The sequence below is a fragment of the Xiphophorus maculatus genome, chromosome 23, assembly GCF_002775205.1.
Source record: "Xiphophorus maculatus strain JP 163 A chromosome 23, X_maculatus-5.0-male, whole genome shotgun sequence".
In the NCBI taxonomy this organism is placed as follows: Eukaryota; Metazoa; Chordata; class Actinopteri; order Cyprinodontiformes; family Poeciliidae; genus Xiphophorus; species Xiphophorus maculatus.
This window is the reverse complement of record NC_036465.1, coordinates 32,096,535-32,122,720: the sequence shown is the minus strand read 5'-3', so window position 1 is coordinate 32,122,720 and position 26,186 is coordinate 32,096,535. Positions and strand designations below refer to the sequence as shown.

General features: G+C 38.3%; 1 protein-coding gene across 1 annotated transcript in view; it reads right to left on the bottom strand.

Moving 5' to 3' along the window:
• LOC102233026 (magnesium transporter protein 1) overlaps window positions 1-19,691 on the bottom strand; it is a 37,669-nt gene extending 17,978 nt beyond the window's left edge. The window contains exons 1-6 of the mRNA XM_005813831.3: window positions 19,550-19,691; window positions 19,062-19,231; window positions 18,088-18,205; window positions 16,756-16,896; window positions 16,455-16,595; window positions 11,769-11,858 (exon numbers count right to left, since the gene is read on the bottom strand). Coding sequence (XP_005813888.1) covers window positions 11,769-11,858; window positions 16,455-16,595; window positions 16,756-16,896; window positions 18,088-18,205; window positions 19,062-19,231; window positions 19,550-19,630 — 741 coding nt within the window. The 5' untranslated portion in view covers window positions 19,631-19,691. The remainder of the gene's footprint in view (window positions 1-11,768; window positions 11,859-16,454; window positions 16,596-16,755; window positions 16,897-18,087; window positions 18,206-19,061; window positions 19,232-19,549) is intronic.
• Window positions 19,692-26,186: the final 6,495 nt, after the last annotated feature.

The window sequence follows — 26,186 nt, the reverse complement described above, 5'->3', positions numbered from 1 at the left end:
CATAAAAATAATGACCCTGGGACTTAAATCCAAGTCACTAAATCTAATCTAGCCGTTACCAAGCGCACGTTATTTTAGAGAGAGGGCTACCGTTAACAGTAGTGGTTATTGAAGCTACGCAGCTGTGAGGGCTACTCAGCTGATTGTTTCTTAACTGTAGAGGGTCGTAACTTCTCGATCGAAGGTAGTTAGAGCTAGACGAGCCTCTCTCGCCACCAGTTTAAAAAGATTATCTCTCATAGACCACCTTTAGGGTAAGACCCAGGTCTTAAGAGATATTCCGGACCTGTTAGGCCGAGAACTGGACAGTAGTCAGCCCAGAGGAGTTGTGAGGATTAGGCGGGGCTGACTATTGCATAATAACAAACAACACATAACTACAGTATGTAACTTTTATATATAAAATATTTTTCTAAATATTTGTTGGAACTTTCACCATGTCATGACAGCGTGGTATGAAACTACGGAGCCCTCCAGGGGACATGCGAAAATTTTTTTCCTTTGCGTTTCCTCGCAATACTTTTGTGTTACATAGCAAAAGGTTTTGCGTTCCCTCTCAATACTGTACTGATCGGTTCATGTGGCATAATTGAATACTGTAAGCCTTTCTTACGGTGACCACCGTACTTTCTGCTTTAATACAGGATTTTGTAAGGTTTTGTTGTTAACATCTCGTTGTGAAATATCTGAAGTTTTATATCTTTTTCTTTAGGCTAGAAAGGAACCACAAACCTATGATATAAACAGACACTTTCCGTAAGTAGGAAAGAAATAAAAATACGTCCAAACTATTTGGACAGTTTCTGAGTTATTATTGCGGGATAATAAGTCATCTGACAGTTTTGATTGTGTCTCTGTTGTGTTTGTGCTCTGAATAGTTTAAAGGGCTGCTTTCAGTGCCGTTCCATCTTAGCCTTAACAATCATAAACATGCAGTAAATAAATCGATTTTCAATCTGTGTTTTGCACCAAACAGTTAATAATAATAAACAAGTTTTCACTGAGGCTCTGTAAGAGCCATATGAATGAAATAAGTAATTATTAATATGACAGGAGCACACGGCTTTGACACCTGGGTGGTGGGTGTGTTGATGTGGGTGTGGCTGTCATCAAGTATGAATGGGAAGGTCATTGGCTGGCTGTTTTCTTTTCCTTTTTGTTCGTCTGTGGTTCCGTTATTCATCCACCAGATAGCACCAGAGGCTGCCTCCCGAGCAGGGCGTACCTGTGGTTCAGCGCACCTGTTGGTCATCATCTAATCATCCTGAGGTTTAAGAGGAGCGGACTGACTGCACTTCTTCACCTGAGTGTTTGCCAATGATAGTGCCTTGAGCCCACCCTGAGTTACTCTCTGTGCTTTTTCCTGCGAATCTTCACTGAGTAATCCTTTGTTGCCTTCCTTGTACTCAGGTGTTCCTAGTGACGCCATGTGATCTCCTCGTGAAGAGCCCGTTCTGGCTCTCTGGATAATCCTCCTTCGTGACGCCGTGGTGAATACCCACTGGTTGCCCGAGTCCCACTTCCATCCCCTCAGTTGGATCTCAAGCCGAACCCGGACCTGCCAGTTAGCAGTCGGACCGTTCCTCGGTCTTCCTCCATGCCTGAACCTACCTGTCCGTCCTCCACCGCAGCCTCCTCGTTGCTACATGAAACCTCCTCGATCAAGCCGTACTCTGGAACCCAGATCACTGTCCAGGATCTGCAAATAAGAAGACGATCCCCGAGCCCGCAGCCTACCCTTACAGTATTCAATTATGCCACATGAACTGATCAGTACAGTACTGCGAGGGAAAGCAAAACCTTTTGTGAGGGAACGCAAAACCTTTGTGAGAGAACGAAAACTTTTGCGAGGTAACGCAAAAGAAAATGTCCCCTGGAGAGCACCATATGAAACAGATAATCTGTGGGGAAAAAATAAAACAAAATCAACCTCCACTTAACTCAGTACTCTCAGTGCTAACTAGAAACAACCAATCAGAGCCTGGAGGTCTTAGTCTTGTCAGTCACAATCTCATGTGGCACTGATCATTCCTCTTCCCCTCCCCTTTGTTCTCTGGTATCACTACAGCTTTTCCCATCAGCAGATCCTGTTGTGAATGCTAGGTTAGTTAGCACATGAACGGTTTTTCTGTAATGGGAAGTTGTTTCTCTGCCATTAGCACATTTAGCAGTGAGTAAGTGAGGTTCAGTGACAGCGCTAAGACCCTCCTCCTGACTCTGATTGCTTGCTTTTGGTTGAGAGCGGTGCATTTATTCAGATGGCAATAATCACTCAAGGAGGAAGTGGTGTTGATCTTTTCACAAATGATCTGTCTCATAACATACTGTCACGACATTGACACATAGATGGTTTTAATACAATTTTGTGTTTTTATGATTCTTGTTGGTATTAAATATATAAGGAACATTCAATTTATTCTATATAGAAGAATCAGGCTCAACAGTGAAAGAGTAAAGTTTACAGAAGTAGAGGCTGATAGTCATATAGATTTATTAGCGCTGATGAGATAGATAGATTTTATTACAGACTCAGAGTCCAGATTACATACAAAAGAAAGCAAAGACAATAAAAGAATAAAAAGTACAATAAAAATAAAAAACGACTCCTAGCCATTCAGAAGGCAATCATACCAATGTCTCCAGAGTACAGATGAGTATTTTACTGCACTATATTTGATATTAGTCAACAGTATTATAATTCTAATATTAGACTCGTTTAAACGACAAATAAATTTATACATAAGCTTTCTTAAAACAGCCATCAAAGTGCTGACGCGAGCAGATACAAACAGTTCACTGGCACAGGTCCATCTGGGTTTATTTAACAAGAGTCTCAGTGCATCATTATAAGTCACCTTCAATCTTTGAAGACTGGCTCTTTTAAAATTGCACCACAAATGTGCAGTATACAGTGATGTACAATATGACCTTAAACAAGTTCAGTTTCACTTCATCAGAGCAGAATCCAAACTTACGGACAAGGATATTTGCCTGAGCGTATAACATTCAAACCTGACGGTAAATGTCCTCATCATCAGACAGATGGTCTGTCAACACATGGCCAAGATATTTTACTTCACTTGAGACATTCAATAAAATCCCAGAAAATTTGAAATTTGGGAATACTCTATTTTTGTCCTCCTTAGTGCAACAGATCAAGATGATACTTTTTGATGGATTGAATTTTACATCAAGTAATTCACCATATGCTGAACAGACATTAAGCAGCTGCTGAAGACCAGCTGAACTTGGACTAAAAACCACTAGGTCATCAGCATACATTAAATGATTAATAATAGTATCACCAACCATGCAGCCAGTTCTACACAGGTTTAGCTGCTTAGAGAGGTCATTCATATAAAAATTAAACAACATAGGAGATAAAATGCTTCCTTGTCTGACTCCATTGCCGACACGAAAGGATGCAGACACACAGTTGTCCCATTTCACCTGCATCGTTTGATTAGCATACCAGTAGGACAGACATCTTACTATATACTTAGGAACACCAGCTTGGCACAATTTTAAAAATAGTTTTCTATGATTTACATGACCAAAAGCCTTAGTGGCGTCTAAAAAGCACAGAAAAACTGTAGAATTTTTGCTGTTATAATTTTTCAGTAATTCTTTTAGGCCATATATACACATATCAGTGCCATGTTTGGACTTGAACCCAAATTGATTGTCAGTGGACATAACTATCTTTGCAAATTTTGGCAAAAGAGTTAATTCAAAGACTTTAGACAGTGTACTAGCTAGGGCTATAGGCCTATAGTTATCAGAGCTGCCAATTTTACCAGCTTTGCTTTTAATCACAGGAAGTAGGGGAACATTCATTAAGGATTCAGGAATAAAACCATGCATAATAAAACCAGTTGAAACACAAGGCAAGAAGAGGGATGACCCTTGAGCTGGCAAATTTGAGATGTTCAGCTGAAATAAGATCCATTCCTATAGATTTATTTACAGACAGTTCTTTAATTGCTTGATAGACCTCATGTGTTTTGATAGTTTCTACACTACTAACCTTGTCAACCTGGAAGGGTTCACTCTGTACACAGGTGAATAACTTGCTGTAGTGATGTTGCCAAAAATTCACAATCATGTTCACCCCAGAAACACCATCGACAGTGAAAGGGAGAGAGGATTAACTGTTATTGATAGTTTTAACCTCTTTCCAAAAGGTTTTTGTATCCTTACCTAAAAGATTTTTTGCCAAGGAATCAGCCCTTATGGTTTGCTCATTCTGTCTAATGAAGCGTAATGCATATTTATATTTAGAATTAGACAACATTTTATGCTCAAATATAGGGCCCTGCCTAGGTTTACCTGCTAGAGCCCAAGAAGGGCTTCACTGTGGAATTTAGACACATATGTGTTCCAGCCTGGTCTATTTTTAATCTTTACATTACTTTTATTAAAAGGCAGGCTAGCCCCCAGTAGCGCTTCAATTATGTCGGAATATAATCCAGTTATATTGATTCTATGTTCAATATAAGAGCAGTTACAGTCTGTACAAGTAATTGCCTCTCTTGATAAATTAATGGTAGATAACAATCGATCAGTTTGGGCATAGTAACGGGCTATATGTTCACTAGATAAAGACCAGTCTATATGTGTCTGATTTTGAATACTGTTCTTATTTACAGTTGCAGGTACATGATCAAATCTAATTGATACCTCAAAGGGGATGTGATCAACAGTGGACACATTGTATAAGATATTAATATATATCAAAGCAGCATGAGCATCTGCTGTAGTGATACAGTGGTCCAACCAAGATGTAGTATGCCAGGCTTCACTTATATAAGTGTAACTTGCAGCTGGCAAAAGTTCTTTACTTGACAATATTAAATTAAAATCTGTACAAAAATGAATCAGGTGTTGAGCAAACAGCGAGTTTTTATCCGAGATGTCTGCATTCATGTCACCCATAAGATAGATACATTTTGACTTCTCATTTTGCATAAAGGAGCTAACTGAGCTGCTGCATCCAAGCAAATCGTCTAGTGGCTAAATGCTCTCAGCTTGGAGGAATAGTTGATCTAAACTAATATAAGCAAGTTTACTAAGGTATTCTTCTTCATTATGATGACATTCATATGGAGCATAGACATTTAAAATAATAAACTCTTTGTCAAGCTGTTTCACGTGTACTGCAATACACCAATCCACACCTAATCTCATGACATTTATCACTGAGTCCAGGCTTTTTTTCCATAATATAGCCACCCCTCCTGGTATCCTTCCTCTTTTAATTCCAAGACTGAGGTCAGTAGTAGATTCTCCGGCACCCAGGAAACTGTCATTGATAGAGTTTAGTCCTTTTAAATCCTGTTTGGCTAAAAATGTTTCTTGCAAGCACAAGATGTCACAATGTAGCAACAACTGGTCGACAACCAAACGGCGAGCTTTATCATCTGCACTCTGCCCTAAGCGCAGGCCACGACAGTTGTAAGAGATTACTTTAATGTCCATAATTCTTTATGACTTTGTGCTCACGCCAGCAATAAGCGCACATATGTCCATGGAAGAAAGGGTAGCATTTGCGCCGATGATAGTTTTGCGTGGCTCATAAAACCTTCTCACATTGGTTCCCTCAGGCCAGAGCTCTGGGTTGTACATGACAGCCATCTCACTACATTTGGCAGAAACCTTGAATGAGGCGTACCTGGTATTAACAGTAGTGATTCTCCGGCATGTTACATGTTGCCCGAGTTTGGTTTTAAGATAAACACATAGTGTTTCCGCATCCAAGTCAGGTGAGAATTTAGAGGCAAAAACACTCACCAGTTTGGTTTTCACCATTTTGATGTTTCCTGCGGCCCCAGTACCAACAATAGTTTGGCCAGCTTTCCTGCGTCCCAGTGAAGGGCCAGAGCGAGTCGTCGTCTTCACAACCGAGGGATCTTTGGGCTGTCGGTGGTGCCGTTTCACAACCTGGCTCCACTTAAGAGATCCCGGAGATGGCGTAGATTCTCCGGTACACAACGCAGGAGTATCTCCCTTTACAGTTGATAGCGAAACCCCCTCCAGAACTTGAGGACGGTGTTCCATATCCAGGGCAATGTTCAGATCCATGTCCGTCGCACCCTTTTCCTTCACCGGTACAGATCCTTGATCGGTGCATTGTTCAAGAGCAGACACCCGGCTTCGCAGATCCGCCGTAACATCGTGGAGACCTTCACTTACTTCAGCTTGAGCTTGAAGTGTTTGCTTCATGGCAGACACTGCAACGTGGAGCTGTTCCATTTTGCGTAGCAAGCCGCAGACATCCATGTTGGTAAAAGTCACCGGAGGCAACTCGTCTAAGTAATGAGACACAAATCTGGGAATTTTTCCCCGCATTCATTTAGCACTTTGAGGCAGGCCTTCACATTGTTGATATCCTTTTGTGCTCCTTTATACGAGATGTTACACTGAGAAGAAGTGCAGAACTCATACAGCATCTTCTTTGATGTTTCTATCCAGTCTGAGTCAAAAGTGTTGACGGCTAACGACACAATCTCATCCTGGCTTAGAGTCTTTAGTTTGATAGAAAGAAAGTGTAAAAATTCATCCTCTACGATAATTTTATCCTCAATAGTTTTATATATGCGTGGTTTTAAGCGAGCTCTAGAAAACGCCAGAGATCCGGAAGAGCGCGCTGCAGCCACATCAACCACGTCAGCCATGTTGACTCACCAACAAGAATTATAAAAACTGACAAAACTGACAGATTTAACAGAGACAGTTATTTCTAAGTCTTTTTAGACAAAGGCTAGTTTGCAGAACCAATTCATGATCAGGCTTATAGAAATTAACCTGGAACTATTAATACAAGGAAATATCCAAAACCAACAGGATAGGACTTTAGTACAAATCATGAGGGTGCTACGGTCTTTTATGTTATGAAAAATGTCTTAATCTTTTCATTTCTATGCCTAATCACAAGAGGTTGTAAGCCAAAGTTATAATGACAGGAAGTTTATCTAAGCTGTATGGATTATATAATTGACAAGTTAAAATTGTAAGCAGGAGGATAATTTTTGATAACTGGAGAATTGAATGCTACAAATATCAATTATAATATTGAACGATGTCAATAAATGGAAAGTAATGTGATGTACAGTGATGGCATAGTTACTTTGAAAAAGTAACTTTAATTGTATTACTGATTACTCCTTGAAAAAGTAACTTAGTTAGATCACTGATTACTTGATTTGGAAAGTAAGTTATATTAAAAGTAACTATTTTAGTCACTTTCATCAACTATTAACAACGCTCTGCCACCTGTGAAAGTTACATTGAGCATTGTAAATACTTAATTGCAAGTTATTTTATAATGGTAACATCAACTTTGTATCTCCACTTATAAGGTTGAACTGAAGGGGAAATTGTTTAATGGTACAACAGTACAAAAAAAAAAAACTTTAGTAATTTTTGTGTGGTTCACTATTGTCTGGAAAACTCTAAATAGGATTTTAGAACACTCTCCTCCTCCCCTGCTCCAGCGTCCAGGTTCTGCGTAACAGCCCTGCGTTTGCTGTCAGAGCGAAGCTCACAGCGCTCCTTCTACGGCTCCACAACTCAAATGGCCTGCTGTACAGATTTGTGACACTTACCTTAATATTAATGACTATAATGGCGTTTAGTTGCGCAACGTTACGGACATGTTTATTCGCGCCTGTTTTCACGTTTATTGCGCTGTTCATATTAGTCTCGATGTTTGCCGTTTTCTGGAGCGCTACACGAAGCTCGATGTCATTCACAGCAAATACACTGCTCAAAAAAATAAAGGGAACACTCAAATAACACATCCTAGATCTGAATGAAAAAAATATTCTCATTGAATACTTTGTTCTGTACAAAGTTCCATTTGCACAACAGCAGGTGAAATTGATTGTCAATCAGTGTTGCTTCCTAAGTGGACAGTTTGATTTCACAGAAGTTTGATTTACTTGGAGTTATATTGTGTTGCTTAAGTGTTCCCTTTATTTTTTGAGCAGTATATATTACCTTGACATTAACAATGACACAACAAGACGGATCATGCGGGAATAGATGGACCTGAAAGGCCTGACTAAAACTAATCAGATGTCAGACAAATTCTGAGATTTATTATGCATCTCTGCTTATTTCCAAGCTCAAATAAGTAACTTCACGTTAAAAAACAAGATAAAAAAAGTGCAACCTATGCTTTAGGTTACAAGCGCCTTTAGAAAAAAACAAGCCCAAAGCGGCTTATAACAAACAATTGGACTTGGCGAAACTCAAAATAGTTCCCGTTTTTCCAGCAACAAAATGCACATCTCTCTCCTCCCTCCATTGTTTACATTTCTGTCCCTGCTGATACTGTTGCACAAAAACGGAAGTCGCTCCGTAGACGCACAATAACATTAATAACACAAAAGAAAATAGTAACGCAAAGTAACGAACAGTGATTTGGATAAGTAACTTTTATCTGATTACTGGATTTGAAAAATCAACGCGTTCGATAACTTGTTACTGAAAAAAGTGGTCCGACATCACTGTGTACAAAGTAAGTCTTTATCATTTAAACAATGTTTTGACTGCAAGTGCATAAAATGTATTGATCGGTAAGGTTAATACTGATTCAGTCACCTTCAAGGACTCAGATATGGTGTGAGAAAAGGAGAAGTTGTTTCAACAGGAAAAAAAGAGAGGAATTTTCCAATAAAAAGGTGTGATTTTAAGGATTTGTGCAAAAAGTCATGTAGCCATCTCCCAAAAAAGTATAAAGCAGAAGCACTCACTACGATTAGGGTAGTGTCTTGTGGACAATCTTCGTGTTCACATTGGGAGAAAAGATTTTGAAGACCTTCGGGGTTTTGAGAGAGGAACTGAGCCTCAACCAGACCAGATGAAGCCAACCCATGAGAAAAAGGTTGAGGTTTCAGAACTTGGATTTACTCTCAAGACTGCTGCTTCATAATGGTTTTTTTTCTTCTTTTTGTTGGATCCAAGAATTACACAGGTTTTGTCAAGAACAAGTTGAAGAATTTTTTATTTGATTTTTGGGGCTACATCAGCCCATTGGGGAAAATTGGATTTTTACCATGTTTTTCACTCAAAGAACAAATGGAACAACCCGTGTGATATGAACTTTTCTCTCTGTCTCTCTCTTGCAAATTTATTACATTCAAAAAGTTCACTGAGCCACAGTTTTTGGGAAAGTTAATGAAACATGGTTGGATGACTTTTGCAACTTATCAACTTTTTTCTGATTTGTTGGATTTCTTACTGTGCTGTACTTGATAAGCTCTGCCAATTAAAGTAATGAAAATCTTACTGGAAGCTGAAGAAATTTGATTATTGAGATTGTCACCTTTAAGAGTTCTTCACTGGTAAAGACTGTGCTCAACAAAACTGTCAGAGGTTCTTATTGGTTGCTTTGACCAAATAGGTAAACAAAATTTCTGAAATCTATTCTTTACAGATTTCTAAAACAATTCACCCCAATTCCAAGTGGAAGTCATATAAGAGGAGAAACTGCTATTAACCGATGTGGCTGGGAGGTTTGGTTAGCTGCTGGCTACTCAGTCTAGCCAGGCCATCAGCTGAAGCAGGGTTTGACGTTCGGATGCAAGGTACTTAGAGGCTGACGTACACCAGCTTAAGCAGGCCTGCTTGGGATAGGCTCATCATTAGACTCAGGAGGTTTGGACCCTTTGAACGGAGAGCTGGTCCAGTCTGCTTTAAAGTCGTGAGATAAGCTAGATGCCGACAAGCAGGGGAACTTTTTAACAAATATGTAAAAACATACTCTTTATAAAAGCTACATACTGCACCTTTAACTTGACCTTAGACATAACTGTTATAAAAACTATTAACATCTTAATCTTAAACAGTGCTGACGATACACTCAAACTTTTTCGTGTGCAAATTATTATTCACATAATTTTAAAAAACAGATTTTTTGGAAATCTGTCCACATTGTTTGCTTAACTATTCCTCCAGTCCTACCACATCATGTTTTGCTTCAATTGGTCTTTAGCCTTGAGAGGAGTTAACAAAAACAGGTTTCACATATTATGCAAGTTTTCTATTGATCTGTTTTTCAAAAGTCATATCAAATATGTTCAAGGAAGATAGTGGAAAAGAGAAATTGTCTATATCTAGCAGTTGTTCAAGAAATGAAAGTACACTTCTTGTTACAACGCTGCCACTTAGTTGGTTGAATTTTGCAAAATTTCCCCAATTTCTTTTGTGATCCTTGATTTCCCCAACCACATATTTAATTTTCAATATGTTCAGAGGTGAAGTGTGGGATAACAAAAACCACAACCTTAATAATCAAGATAAATATTAAAGATACTGTATGTCTTCAAGGTGGTCTTGAACATCTGTACCAAGTAGGGTGTAAATTCGTCCAGCAAACTCAATATACAGTAAAACATTTCATCTCCTATTAGAATGTAAATTCTTGTTCTGAAGTCATAAAATATGGTGAAGATATACTCAGTTAACTGCTGTGATGGCTACTGCTAAAATGTTTGGTGTTCTGTCACTTGAACAGTTTTCAAAAATGTTCATATTTTGTCCACATTGTTTTAGAAGCTTGGTTCATATATACAGTATTATATACCAAGTTTCATATCTAAGTTATAATGTGGGAGAAGTTATCAAAATTAGGTTTTGTCATGATAGAGTAAAAAATCTAGTTAGGCGGAAGTTAGCATAGCCAGCGTAAACATGTTGCAGAATCATCCAAGGAGTGATTTATCATAAAGTTGTTGAATGTTAGACTGATTCTTTAGAAGTAACTAGCTAATGCCCTTCCAAATAGGACCCCATAGATATGGAGGGATATGATTTTCTTTGTCTGAGTAGCACCAGTGTTTTTCTATTAAACTGCCATATTAGGTTTTCCCAGCATTTTCTGGTTCTTTTGCCCAATACATTTAAGAAGAGAATAAAAGGCAGAATAACAAATAATGAAAAATTTGCACAGGTTCCCTGCTCCACTGGAGCAGGCAAACAACCTCCCTTGCGTTGCATATTCAGCTCACTCCACAGACTTGGAACCCAAATAAAGCAATCTGTGAGTTGTCACAGATTCTATTATTGTAACTTCACCAGCAGCTGAACTTGCTTTCATCAACAATGTTCATAAAATTATATTTTCCTCGTGTATTTATGCCATCTAATGTGAGGGGTGCTAATGCCAAAGGCTAAAGATAGGAGTGGAGAATACGCATTCAAACCAATGGTGAAATGCATAATGAAGATTTCATTGCAACCAAAATTCAACAAGAATGCAATTAACCAGCACAAGAATATACTATTAGGGTGACCATATTTTAATTTGGGGAAACCAGGACAACCTGGAGCGTGTGGGGGGGTGGGGTGTTGGGAAAACCAGTACACCATGGAGCGGGGGGGTGCTCTAAAAGCGGGGAAACTCCATACATTTGCGCTTTGGCATGTTGTTGGCGTACTGACAGCAACGCTATCTATCTTCTGATTAAGAACAGGGCTGCCCGCACTGACGCGGCTCAGGGATTACGTCACACGCAGCGCCGTGCGCAGTGCCCTAGTGCCTGTAAATTTAATGGTCCAATGAAGGAAATTTAAAAAACAGGACATTTCCTCACTTTCTAAAAAAAACCCGGGACGCCCGGGACAGGACTTGAAATACGGAGATGTCCCGGGAAATATGGACATTTGGTCACCCTATATACTATGCCACTCTTAATCTCATTTTTTAGAGTTGTTACTAAACAGTATGTTTTATTATTTTTTAGGGATTTTTTTTTTATTCTCACCACTTGTCCGGTGTTGGGGTTCTTGTGTGCATATGGTGGTCCTCTGATATGGTTCCACATTTGGCCAGAAGTCATTATCAGGGCAAAGCACTGAAGTAAAAAAGAAAATAATTAATTAATTAATGCCAGTGTCTCATTAAAAAGATATAAATAACACTAAATTATTCATATCTCATCACATTTCAAGCACAAACTGCAGCAAATTTTGGGTGGATTTTATGTAATGAACCTATGTTGCATACTAATTTTACCTCATGAATTTGGTATGCATAGGAAATTTCAGCAAAACATTGCAAGTACTTTACACTGTAAAAGCATGAAACAAAAACAAAAATCATCACATTGCAGTGACATAAAACGTAACATAATGAAAAGCTGGAATACAAAATAAAATTTATGTCACAGTGAATATTAATTTAGGGCAATTCTAAACAGATAGGTTTTAGCCTTGACCGCATTTGATTTTTGGAGTTTTCTGGAAGTTTGTTTCAGATTAGTGAGCATAACAACTGAATGCTGCTTCTCCATGTCTGGTTCTGATTCTGCGGATGCAGTGTAGACTAGAACCAAAACAAGTGAGGGGTCTTGAAACGTTGATTCTAAGCCATTAGCAGCGATTTAGAAACTTCTTTTTCTCTTTGCTTTTTCCTTTAGGAGTCTCTCCTAGTCATCTGTCTCCACCTAAATTTATCTTCCACATCTTCTTCTTTCACACCAGCTACCTTTATGTCCTGTTTGACTCCATCCATGAATCTCCTCTTTGGTCTTCCTTTAGGCCTCCTACCTGACAGTTCCATCCTTGGCATTCCTCTACCGATGTACTCATTATCCCTCTTCTGTACATGTCTAAATCATCTTAGTCTGGCTTACCAAGTTTTTTTGTCTAAAATATAGCAATATAGCAAGAAAGTTGTTGAACTGGCAACAGGGGGGTCTCTACTGTTAATTGTAAACATGCAGACATAACTTGGTGGGCTGGTCTGTCAGTCAAACCTTTCTCACCAGACAGCTAAAGAGGACAGTGGTTTATTCTTAGACCTTTGCCAAGCTAGATAAGATCGGTGGATAAGATCGGCTTTATATGTAAAAATCGGCCGATCACCGATCTCCCAAAATTAAGGAAATTGGCACCAATAAATCAGCTGGCTGATAAATTGGTACACCCCTGCACTGATATTGGTGTAAATATTCCCAAGGTCTCTAATTGATGTTGCCCTACAATTTACATTGAATCTCTTAACCAATCAGATACAGTGGGTATGTAAAGTATTCAGACCCATTTAAATTGTTCATTCTTTGAAGCCCCATAACTGCAGGAAATCTTCCATGTCCCCAGTGGCTCTGTGGAAGCAAAACTCCAGTCTCAGCCTGGCCATGACGTTGCACCTCCACAGAGCCACAGTATCGAGCTGGAATACAGCCTGGAGTCTGTCCTTGCGAGACAAATAAAAAGCCATTTTAGCTTTAGCAATTAGAAGACTTAAATCTGGTACTTTGGTTTGTTAGCTTTGTTATACCTAAATAAAATATCAAAATAAATAAAAATAGAACTGGTAAAAATTACACTAAAAAGGCTAAAAAACACTCCTCAATAAACTAAAAAACTTATGCTTCTTACAATCAATACAAATATGAAAAACGTTCCAACACAGACCACAGAAAGGACATTCATTTAAAACTCCTGGACTAATGGCTGATAAAAACCTGTTCATAACGACAGCACCATGTAAGTCACAAGTTTGTTTCTTTATTGGAGGCTTGTAGAGGGTCCTCCACTGGGGGTTTGTCCTCCCAGTCTGTCAGCCTACATGCTTCTAACTCTGTTTTCCAGGATTCTACATAGACTGCATTGTCATACATGGACAGATCCAGAAGACCACTGCCTTTGCGAATCCAGTATCCAGGATCAGATCAGGAAAAGGGTCAGTCAGGTCTGGTGAATTCCTTCCCTCAGAGAGCAGCTAAAGAGAAGCTTCTCTTTGATGATAGCTTTTTCTTTTTTACCATTACCAGGAATCACTGTACAAGTCTAGCAGACTGAACCCTCGGCACAGAATCAACTGCTTGGATGTTCTTTAGTGGTTATCTGATGTCACAAATTTTTTTTTACCAGCAAGAGTCGTCAACAGTAGACGGAGGGAAAGAGTCGGTTGGCATGCTTGTTTGTCTGTCAGCCATATTGGATTTAACAAAATTTATTTCAAGGATCAAGGATCATTATATTACAAAGTAAAATGAATTTGCTCTCACCAGCAAGACACCTATCTTACACAGCAACACTTTTGTCTCAACCACATATTGTGATAAAAGCAACAATACTTCCATTACCTGATGATAAAACTCCACACAGTTTTCTAGAAGCTAATGAACATTTACAAATTCCTAGACCAGACCTACAAGACACTCCCTTGGCAACTGGAGAAGTTTGGTTCATTGATGGGTCATGTTCAAAAAATCCTACAGGAAACAATCAGACGGGTTACTCTGTTGTTGATTTACCTGATAATAGAAGTTCAAAGACTGTCCACTACCCACTTGGCACAGGCAGCAAAATTAGTAGCTTTAACAAGGGCATGTGAACTAGCTCAGGACAGACACCTGTCCATCTACACTGACAGCCAGTACGTGTTCTCAACACTATTCTATTTTGCAAAACAGTGGAAACATCGAGGAATGATAACATTTACAGGAAAACCCATTGAATCCTTACTTTAAAATCTCCTGCAAGCCATACATCTGCCAGCTAAGCTAGCAGTTTGTAAGTGCGCAGCACACACTGCAGGAAAGGATGATATCTCAAATGTCAACAGACTAGCTGATACTGTGGCAAAAGAAGCTGCAACAGGAAAGAATGGCAGAGACAATTTCTCAGCACAGACTGAAGAGCCAAAAATAATAGACAAAGCAGTGCTGAAAGACATGCAGGATAATGCTCCAAAAGCAGAAAAACAAATGTGGGTAACAAAAGGTGCAACTATGAACAATGAAAACATTTATAATGTCAACAACAAACCTGTTCTACCAAAATCTATTTTTAAAGCAGGAGCAATTGTGACACATAGGCCATGCCATGTGTCAACAGGAGGGATGGTAATAATAATACAACAGCATTTTACCACATATAGATTAAATTATTACTTAAAAAAATTGTACTGCATGTCCAGTCTGTGTTAAACACAATCCTCAAGGAAACATGAGACCAAGAAGAGGAAATTTCCCAAAACCCTCTTATCCATTCCAGATAATGCATATGGATTTTATTGAACTCACACAAAGTGAGGGTTAATATCAAAACTTTGCGTCCCCTTCTCAGATTCTTTGCGTAATTGAATCATTTGCCTGACCACCAATATTCCTGACTCAATGCAAAGCAACAGCGCATGTGGCGCACTGCCACGGCACGCACAGTAAGTCACGTGATGTCCGATCCACTAGATCACTGAGCGGACTTGCCATTTACGTTTTCCACAGGAATTTTAAAAATCGTAGAGGCGCTGTTAATGCAGCGTGCAGCTACTGCTCAGTTACATAGATGCAGGCACATAAAGAAAAAAAGGTGCAGGAGATATTGGTGGGGACTGTCCCCTTCATGCCAGAGTTGGTGGGGACATGTCCACACCAGTCCTTTAGGAAACTTCCTAACTATAACTATAATGGTTATTCTGTTTATTACTTTCATGGACAGAATTTCTAGGCGCAGCCAAGGCGTTGAGGTGATCTGTTTTGATGGCCTTAGGATCGCATCTCTGCTTTTTGTGGAGCGCCTTCTCCGGGTCGGGGGTGGGGTGTCCTGCCCCAAGTGGAGGAGTTCAAGTATCTCAGGATCTTGTTCACGAATGAGAGAAGAAGGGAGCGGGAGATAGACAGGCGGATTGGTGCAGCGTCTGCCATCAAGCGGGCGCTGTACTGGTCCATCGTGGTGAAGAGAGAGCTGAGCCAAAAAGCGAAGCTCTCGATTTACCGGTCGATCTACGTTCCCACCCTCATCTATAGTCATGAGCTATGGGTCATGACCGAAGCGTCCGAAATGGGTTTTCTCCGTGGGGTGTCTGGGCTCTCCCTTAGAGAAAGGGTGAGAAGCTCTGTCATCTGGGAGGGACTCAGAGTAGAGTCGCTGCCCCTTCACGGCGAGAAGAGCCAGTTGAGGTGCCTCAGGCATCTGGTTAGGATGCCTCCTGGAATCCTCCCCGGTGAGGTGTTCCGGGCACGTCCCACCGGGAGGAGGCCCCGGGGAAGACCCAGGACACGCCGGAGGGACTATGTTTCTCGGCTGGCCTGGGAACGCCTTTGCATTCCCCCGGAGGAGCAGGAACAAGTGGCTGGGGAGAGGGAAGTCTGGGCCTCCCTTCTTAAGCTGCTACCCCCGCGACACAACCTCGGATAAGCGGAAGAAAATGGATGGATGGATGGATGGATGGATGGATGGATGGATGGATGGATGGACGGACAGATGATGGATGGATGGATAGCAGCATTTAGCTGCTCTAGCGTAATAATTAAGACATACTGCAATCACAACAGGCCTTCAGAGCGCTTTTGCTGATTAGGCCTAATAAGAAATCCTTCAAATATATTGGGTCTTCGCAGGACTTTTGCTGCTTGGGCCTAATAAACACTATGATTACAATAAGCCTTTGCAGCGCTTTCGCTGCGCAGGTCTAACATGTATAGGTTTGTGATTGTTACCAGTGCAGAAAAGGCCCAAACATTCTTGTTAAAAAGAAATTCCAAATTATTCCTTCGTAGATATGCCAGTCCACCAATCACAGCCAGGAGAAAGCCCAACAAGAGAGGCCCTGCATAGTTGGGTGGACGAATGACACGGATCTAAGACAGAAAAACATGACAAGTTATTTCTTCAATTACATTATAAATCATATTACCCTTGTGTTCAATATTTGGCTGTACTTTAGATTTCTTCAATTACAAAAGCAGTACAATCAGTAACTTCACTTTGGGTTTGCAATCACTAAACCCAAATGCTTACTTGAACATCTGTCCTATCTGCCACCCATCTAGCCAATTGGTCGGCAGAAAATCCTCTGACCTGCAGCTCATAGGTGTCTGATCGTCGAGGTTTCCCTTTGGGTGGGAAGTGGAGGAAGGTTGGAGCAGAGTTCATATTAAGCTGCAGAAAAACAGAAACAATTGGCATGTGTATGTGAGGGCTTATACACAACTTAAGTTTAACTTACATTTATCGCTGTATAAAATCAGAATCTAGGGTTACCCCAGAAAACTTGCTAAGCCCAATAGTAGAGGGTCTAAGGCAGTCCCCCTAGACCCACCGTACTTTGTTGTAAATCTAGCCCTGTCACGATAACAAATTTTGCTGAGCGATTAATTGTCTCAAAAATTATTACGATAAGCAATAATATTGTTTGAAGACCATTTTAAACTGATGAAATGGTAATCACATAATAATGCAAGCAATATCCTGCCAAAAATAGATACTTTATTTTCAAAAGAACATTTAACACTGGAACACAACTACAAAGTCTTTAAAACAGCAAACACAAAAATATATAAAAAAAATTATTTGCTCTTCAGTTAATCCTACTAAAGTAATCAGCTACTGGCTTTGTCTTAAACTATGTAATGCTGGTCACACTCAAGAGTGAACTAAACAGCTGTTTAGGGCCCTCAAGACCATCAGCAGCTCCCAAATGCTTGAATTTTAACACAGATCATAGATCTAGAATTTAAATGTTTGTTTACTGAAAAAGACAATGCTATTAAATATGATTTAATGTTTTTTCACAGAGATAAATTAAAAGATTTTAAATTGTTTAACTTTTAAATTTAAGATTTAAAGTAATAGACAAGTTTTCTTTGTAAAAGTGCAAAGAATACTCTTCATAGTTTGATTGCTGTTTTACGATAGCTAGAATCTGATGCTATGAGTTTTGTTGTCGTGTTTGTATATAAATCTATCTAAGCAAATAGCCAGTTATCACTGATTGCTTTAAAGCTTTGCCAAATTAGAACATACTTTAATGTCTCATACAAATCTGTATTGAACCACTTTTAATGGTGGTGATGTTCTTAGCAGGAAAAGGAGCTCCTAAATTATATTCACATAAAATCTTGGTCCAGCCCTAATCCCATTTACAAGTAAAAGTAATTAAAAGAAAAATTACCTTAAATTGACAAGTATTTGTATGTAATATACTTGGGGTAAAAAATTCAAATATTTATTGTATTACGTCTTCTTTGTTTAGTAGTGTCTGCTGCTTGGTAAGGCATTTTCACAATCATATAGGAAAAATATTACAAATACATCAAGTAAACAACTCCAGTTTATGAATTATTATCTCACCATCTGAAAGACATCAGATCCTTCATCAAAATCCACTGATGCAAAGAAGATTCTGTTAGTAAAGGCAGAGGAATAGTGCCAGGAGTTAGCTAGCACATGGAACTCCTCATCAGCTTGTCTGAAAAAAGAAAAACAAAAGTTACATTCAAATTAAAGTAGTGTATGTCACAATTCAATATTGTTGGGGAAAAAGGAGAAGACAAATTTTTGGTTGGACAAGTAAAAATAATCAATATGATATAATAATAATCTGTTTCTAGGCGATTCATAGGCCTTAACCCAGAAAGAAGAACAAAAGCTGCAAACAGAAAAGTGACATCAAAACCAACAGGACAACTTATGCAAAACACTAGGACAACAGTGAACCCGTGTGTCTCCATTCTCCTCCTTCATGGACTATTAGTGTAACTTTTAAAACGGTAAAATTACACATTACAGACCATCACTTCTCTTACTCCATCTCTCTCCCTGTCTGTCTTTTTTTCTGCCTGTCTCTCTGTATCTGTCCCGTCCATTTCTAATAGACAGACAGGAGGACTATCATGAGCTAGATGTGCACAAAATAGAAATAAGCAAGTTTACGTAGCCCAATTTTGACTACGTAAACTTACTAAAAATATTTTAACCCCACCTTAATCAGCCCAATCACTCCTCTCATTTCAGACTGAATGTTGGTTAAAGGCTATATTTTGATTTAACCCATAAAAGATGGGGGGGAAACTGCAGTTATTTTTATTTAAGGAAATAGCATAGCTTTAAGACTTTGAAAATCTTTCTGTCAACTATTTAATACTTTTCTCCTTCAAAAAAGCATGTAATTTCTCTCCATTTCTGGTGATATAAACCGGTAAGCAGTATAAGCTTATTTAATTCCCGACTGGGAACAAAGAGATAAAAAACAATTAAACTATGACAGATGGAGATAGCTATTGGAGTAGAAGGTGGTAAAAATTCTACAGAAATAATAACCTTACTTGCAAACGCCACATTGCCTCTGCGGCTGTAGCGCTGTGAACATGATGAACACGGAGTAGTTTCTTGGAGGAGCTTTGACAAAGCGACGGAATTTCTCTCCATTCATTCTGATGACTGAACGCTTCGAGGTCCAGTCCATCATCTGAGTCACCTTCTCTGATAGCAAAGTCTGCACGTGTCACACACACACACAAACATAAGCTAACTACTTTGTAATAAAAGCATTAACCCTCCTTTCATCGGCTCAGTCAGTGTAAAGAATTATCTTGGAACCGCGGTTCCAGTTCTCACACAGTCCAACCCAGAAGTTAACCACAACTGCGGTTTGTTTAAATGAGAAATAACTAAACTCGCATGTTGAAACGCGTTAGCTAGGTGTCAAAACAAGAAAAAGACAAACGGCGTTGGTCTTTTAAAAGTTGGCAAGCATAAGAATGACTCAACATTTTGGAACTTTCTTTTCTGTACGTTATTAATGACTTCTTACCTCTTTCTTCCTTTGAGCATCACTGGGCTCATGGCAGAAAAAGAGAATAAAAAATAGCGTACTGTAAAGTTTCCCAAACATTCTACTACACTTTGTACACTCCTATCAGCTAGGCGCCTGCCCACACTCCAACGCTTCAGTCCTGTCAGTCTCCCATTGGTTGTTTCTTAGCCAACCAGAGACTACAAGTGGAGACCAGAAGTATGAGGATATCATAACAGTACGTCAACGTTGCCGCCCTATTGTGAGTACTTGTCTAGCTATTTTGGCAGGCAGTTTTAACATAAAATCGCTTTCACCGCAATTACATTCCAGATATCGGAAAATGGTTTATGACTAGACGTATTAGTAAATTAAGATATTTCATTATATTTTGACTGGACAAAATACCTATTTGAGATATCTCTAATTACATTCGGACTACTATAACATCAGATTTACCACTGAGTTGTGTGGAGCCTTCAATTCAAGATATTTACAGTGAAGTACGGACTATCTGAAATACATATTTCAGATATGTATAATTAAATTATGCCTAGTCAATTTCAAGATATCTAGTTTTTAGTTTTGACTAGTCAATAAAAATTAAATACAAAAATGCTTTATTGATGCCAAAGGGAAAATAGTTGTAACTCATTAATTAAAATTATTCAGAGTTTTTGTTGATAGTGAGTGTTGGCAGGTAAGATCTTTTGCAGGAGTCTGTATTACAGACTGGAAGTAAATAAAAAGAAAATGAGCACAAAACAAAATTTTAGCTTCTTGGAGCCAAGTTGCCAACTTATGTATAAGTCTATCAGTAAAACCCATTTATCTAGATTGGGGATAAGATCGGCCAATCTCCCAAAATTAAGGAAATTGGCACCAGTAAAACGGTACAACCCTAACACATTGAACTTACTAATACTAATAACAAAACAAAAAAACAGTTGGTGACTGAATAATTCCTTATTCCATATATTAATGAAACTCTTCAAATTTGCCATGAATTGGAAGTCTCAAAACACTGCAAGTGTTGGCCTCAGGATGGCGCATGTGGCAATGCTGGCAATGAAGAAATTCGATCTGAGGCCTCTGGGGGAAGCCTAGTGGAGGGATTTGGCCCACTCCAGAGACAAAAATCAAACATACATATACATACATGTAGGACAGTGGCTTGAATATGTCAAATCACAAACCACAAAACAGGAGAAAAACAGTTTGCAACAAAATTGGCAGCGAACCATTGCTTCATGAGGCTTCATTTGCCCATCACTACTAGCTCCCACTGTGAATAGAAACACTATTTTAGTTAGACAATTCTTCACAATATTGCTCACAGCAAGATCACTTAAGTTCCAACAAACAAGTCAGCAGACAGACAAGATCACTGCAGATCAAGGACCAGGGAAAAAAAAGACCTGACATTGCTGGCATGGAGCTGTTTATGGAGTGGCTGACAAGCTAACACATTTCACCTGTGGCAGCCAGGTAGAACTGAAACACAAAGACAGAGAACTCTCTCATGAAGAGAGCCCCTAGAGGTCAGTAACCATAACAAATTTCACAAAAATTAGTTCAGTGATTCTTGAGAAGAGGAACAAACGGATAAAGCACAAAATTTGAATGGAATATACACAAAATATATATATATTTTTTTCAAATAACTGACTAAACTATCCTGGGCCATGTCAGCACACCAGGAAAACAGTTCATGTTTTCCTGGTGTTTGCTGAGTATTTTTTATTCTAAACTTTGTAGTAGGTGGAGGGTGTCTGTAAAATCCCTTGTCCTGGAGTAGAACACAATACATTATAATAGTTTAAAACAATTAAAGGAATACTAAGATAATATATTATGACAATTAAGTATAAGTATTCAAAGAAATAATTATAAAAACATCAATAAATTCAATTAAAAATCAATTAATTTTTTTATATATATTTTCCAACTCAATTGAAATTTGTCCCAAGTTTTTGTCAACACCGTCAGACATAAAAAGAATGTAAAAGAATCAGGCATTATTGGGGGACATTGAATCATTCTCAAAACATTTGGCCATGACTGTACAGATTAAGGATAAACCATAATGTCTACCAACAGAGCACGTTAACTACTGTAGTTGTTTGAAAGGTGTCTTGGTCCAGTTGACGGCTCAGTTTGAAGCTTGAGGTTTTGGTGTTGTACCTCCCAGAATCTCAGCTGCTGCAGATTGTCTGAAGATGCAGAAAAAGTACAAATATATAATTAGTGTTAGAAAAGAAATATGTTGATTTTCCTGAACAGCTGATGCACTGACAAACCTGACTTTCAGAACATTGCTGAACCTGAAAATTACTTGAAACATCACGATTTATGTAGAATTTTTTCTTTTTATGTTGATCAAATGTTTATGCATTAAATGTTTTGCTGTGGAGGCTATTTTTGCAGTGGTGCTTTAAATAAATGCATAAAATGTTTATTTTCTTAAGTATGTGATTATTAGCTGTTAATTGTGTCAAAATATCAATTAAGAAAGAAATTTACTGCTTGTGAAAATCTAAACCATCTGAATACATTTTGCCATCTACGTTAATCAACTTGAAATGAAGACAAACAGGAACAGCAGGTTTTTCCTGGTTTACCACCATTCCGCCACCCAGTGGTCGTTTTTCAGACCACTTAGTCTCCTGTACCGTTCAAATATGCACAATATGTATATAAATAATTTTGGGATATTTTAAGGAAGTGCTGAGATATATCGTTTTCCACCGAACTAACGTATTTGCCACTTCGGCTCAAGCACAGTGAGAAACGTTTTGGAAAATAAAAACACTAGACTTAGAGCAAAACTCAGATGACCCAGCTACACACAAATCTGGGAGCTCCCGAAGCGTGAAATGAGTCTCAAAAATACTCGTGTACTCGTAACCAGTTTTGTGTGTGTGTGTACCAGGTGACTTGTGTGTACTTTTTCAAAATTTGTAGGCGTAGAAGAAGGTTTATTTTATTTTTAAGGTTTACAAATCATGTTTCACAGACACAACTATCCAAAGTTACACACAAAGATGCTCACAAAAGTTACAAATCCAGTATTTTTACACACGCACAGATATTATTACACACACACAGATACTTTTACACATGCACAGATACATTTACACACGCACAGATATTTTGAGACTATTTTCACTCCATATGAAAGTAACTAAGAAGTTACTTTTAATGTAACTTATTACTTTCCAAGTCAAGTAATCAGTAATCCAATTAAAGTTACTTTTTCAAAGTAACTATGCCATCACAGTTAGAGGGTGATCAAGCCATTCATTATACACCATATTGAAATTTCCTCCTAATATGAAATTGTTCGTGGAATATTTCTGAGATAATTATTTCAGACAATAAGGATTTATTCTGAGCAACACTGTAACCATAAACATTACAGAAAATCAGAAAACTAGCTTCCACTTTGAGTACACACATACACCAGTGGCATAGGTTATTTTATGAGTTTCTAGCTTATTCTGAAAGTTTTGAAATAGTAAACAATACCAGCAGATTTATTAATACTATGAGACATATTTCTGCCCCCCATTGATTAGACCAGAAATTCTCATCTGCCTCAGAGTGTGTTTCTTGTAAAAATATGCAGTTAGACTTTGCATTTTTGCAAAACAGAAATATTGATTTTCTTTTAACACTACTTCTCAAACCCCTAACATTTAAAGACACACAGTTAAAGTTAGAAACACAGACAGGGGATGAGAAAGAAAGAGTCGAAATAAAAAAGAAAATAATGATGAAAGATTTTAAAGTTGTATTAAAATGTAAGGCTGGACAGGATATGATTGGAGTAAGTCCTATCAGTCCTATCAGTCTGTCAAATGGATTAAAGAAAGTTATTGGAGATGTAGAACTAGCTAAAGTCTTAAGGGATGAAAGCCTACTTATCATTTGTAAAAATGCTGAGCAAAAGAATAAGGCCCTAAAATTACAAATGGTGTGTAAAAAAGAAGTGCTGGAAAGAAAGGTAGGTGGATGAAGAAAGAGAAGTAAAAGGAGTAATATCAGGGATTCCTGTAGGAGAAAACGTGGAGGAGCTAAAGAAAATAATAAAAGGAGGGAAAAAATGGACAGCACATCTGTCCTACTGGATTTCAAAGATAGAATTCTGCTTGATAAGGTGATGATTGGTTACATGAGCTTTAATGTAAGGGCTTATATTCCACCACCTCTCAGATGTTATAAATGTCAAAGGTATGGACATATTGCGAACGTTTGTAAAGGGAAACAGAGATGTGGTAGGGGTGGAGGTGAACATCCTTATGGTGAGTGTGGAAATAATCCTGTTAAATGTAACTGTGGAGGAAGTCACACCGCAGCATATGCAGGGTGCACGGTAAGAAAAGAGGCAGCTGAAATTCAAAAAATTAAAACTGATAAGACAATTACTTATGCTGAAGCAGGGAGAGAAGTAAAAAATAATGATAACAATCCAAAAACAAATTATGAAAAGAAAAGAGTGGCAAACAATAATCAGTGTAATATTACACTGGAAAAATTGATTCCTTTTCTTGCATATCCTTTTATGCATATCATAAATTGCTCAGAACAAGCAAGAACTCAAACTGAAAAAATAAAAATCATAGTAAAGGCAGCTACAAAGTTTTTTAATGTCAAATATTTATCTTGGGACAAAATCCATGATGATCCATGGGGAAGGATCATCTGAAGCTGAGGCTTCTCAAATCGTCACATAATTCTAATAAATATTACAATGGAATGCTTGCAAATGGTCAGGAATTTAAAGGTTTCATTAATAATCTAAGTACAAAACCAGATACAATATGCATTCAAGAAACATGGCTTAAGCCATCATTGCAGTTTAGTGTTCATGTTTACTCGGTCTTGCTTAATCATAGGATAAATGGGAATGGAGGAGGCTGTGCCTCATTTTTTTTTGTTACCCCTCCAGGGGGTCTTTTTGTGGGCTCTAGTGTCCCTTATGAAAGTAGGTTGACAGGAAAGGGGGAAGGAGAAGGGGGAAGACATGCGGTAAATGTTGCTGGGTCCGGGAGTCGAACCCACGACGGCCGCGTCGAGGACTCAAGGCCAACAAACGTGGGTCGCGCTATCCCCTAGGCCTCCACAGCACACCCTGTGCCATATTTTTAAAAGGAAAACATAAAATTTATTCAGCTCCAAATAATATCAAATTTAGAACTTATTTCTGTAGAAATTTGGGAATATTCAAATAATAAATTATTACAATCCTTGCAAACAATTAGAAAAGTTAAAACTTGAAACAATCCTAGAGCACTGGAGAGGGACAATAGTTTGGTGTGGGAACTTCAATGCACTTTTTGGGGAGATCAAGATGATTATGATGGAGGAATTTTAGAAGAGATAATTGAAGAAAAAGAATTGGTAATATTAAATAATGGGGTAGGCACTCGGGTAGACTTGGTAAGAGGTAAGGAATCGGCTATTGATCTGACCTTGGTTTCTCAATCTTTTGCTGATAGTTGCAGCTGTAGAGTATTTAAAGAAAACACAATGGGGCGTGATATTTATTCAATTTTTGCCAGGATAGGAATCAATACAGAAGAAGACCAGGTAGAAATTGAGAGAAGGTGGAAATTTGGGACAGCAAACTGGGATAGTTTTAAAGTGATGAGTGAGGTTAATATGAAAAATGTAGACACAAGTAAACCGATAAATGAATTAAATTCAGAAATTTGTAAATGTATTAATACAGCCAAAATATTTATTCCTAGAAGTAGTGGTATTAACAATAAATAAAATAGGGGTGTGCAGTGGTGGCAGAGGGGTTAGCGTGACCCACATTCAGAGGCGACGCAGCTGTCGTGGGTTTGACTCCCGGACCCGACGACGTTTACCGCATGTCTTCCTCCCTCTCCTTCCCCGTTTCCTATCAGTCTACTGACAATTCGAGTCATGGAATCAAGAAATATAATTGCTCCTTATCAGAGTGACTTTTGTAGAGGGAGAGGAGCAATAGATCCTATTTTATGTTAAGATGATGATGTTAGGAAAACTCAGATTAATAAGGAAACTGTTGTTACTGTGTTTTTTGATGTAGAAAAAACATAAGATATGTTATGGAGAGAAGGGTTAATGATTAAATTACATCAGATAGGTATAGAAGGTAATATGTTTAATTGGTTATAGGATTTTTTTATGTGATCCTAATTGTGTGATCCTATGTGATCCTATTTTAACTATTCAAGTTAAAATAGGATCTCATATATTTAGGATCTCATAAATAGAAAATGGAACTCCTCAAGGAAGTGTGGTAAGCTCAACATTATTTTCAGTTATGATTAATGATATTTTTAAAGAATTATCTTTTAGTTTTGGCGAATCACATGTTTTTTTAAAGGGGGAGAAATGTAGAACTAAAACTCCTGCCTTAGTTTTATTTTAAAACTCCAGGAAGGTATAGATAAAGTGGGTAAGTAGGGGGTAGAGTGGGGTTTTAAATTTTCAATTGAGAAGACAAAATTAATGTAATGTTCAAAAGTAATGGTTTTTACAAAAAAAAAAATGGGTGTTGATTAAAAAATTGTATTTATATGGGAAAGAGTTGGAAATGGTTGACTGTGTTTGTTTTTTGGGAGTAGTTTTGATAAGAAACTAACTTGGAAAAATCACATAT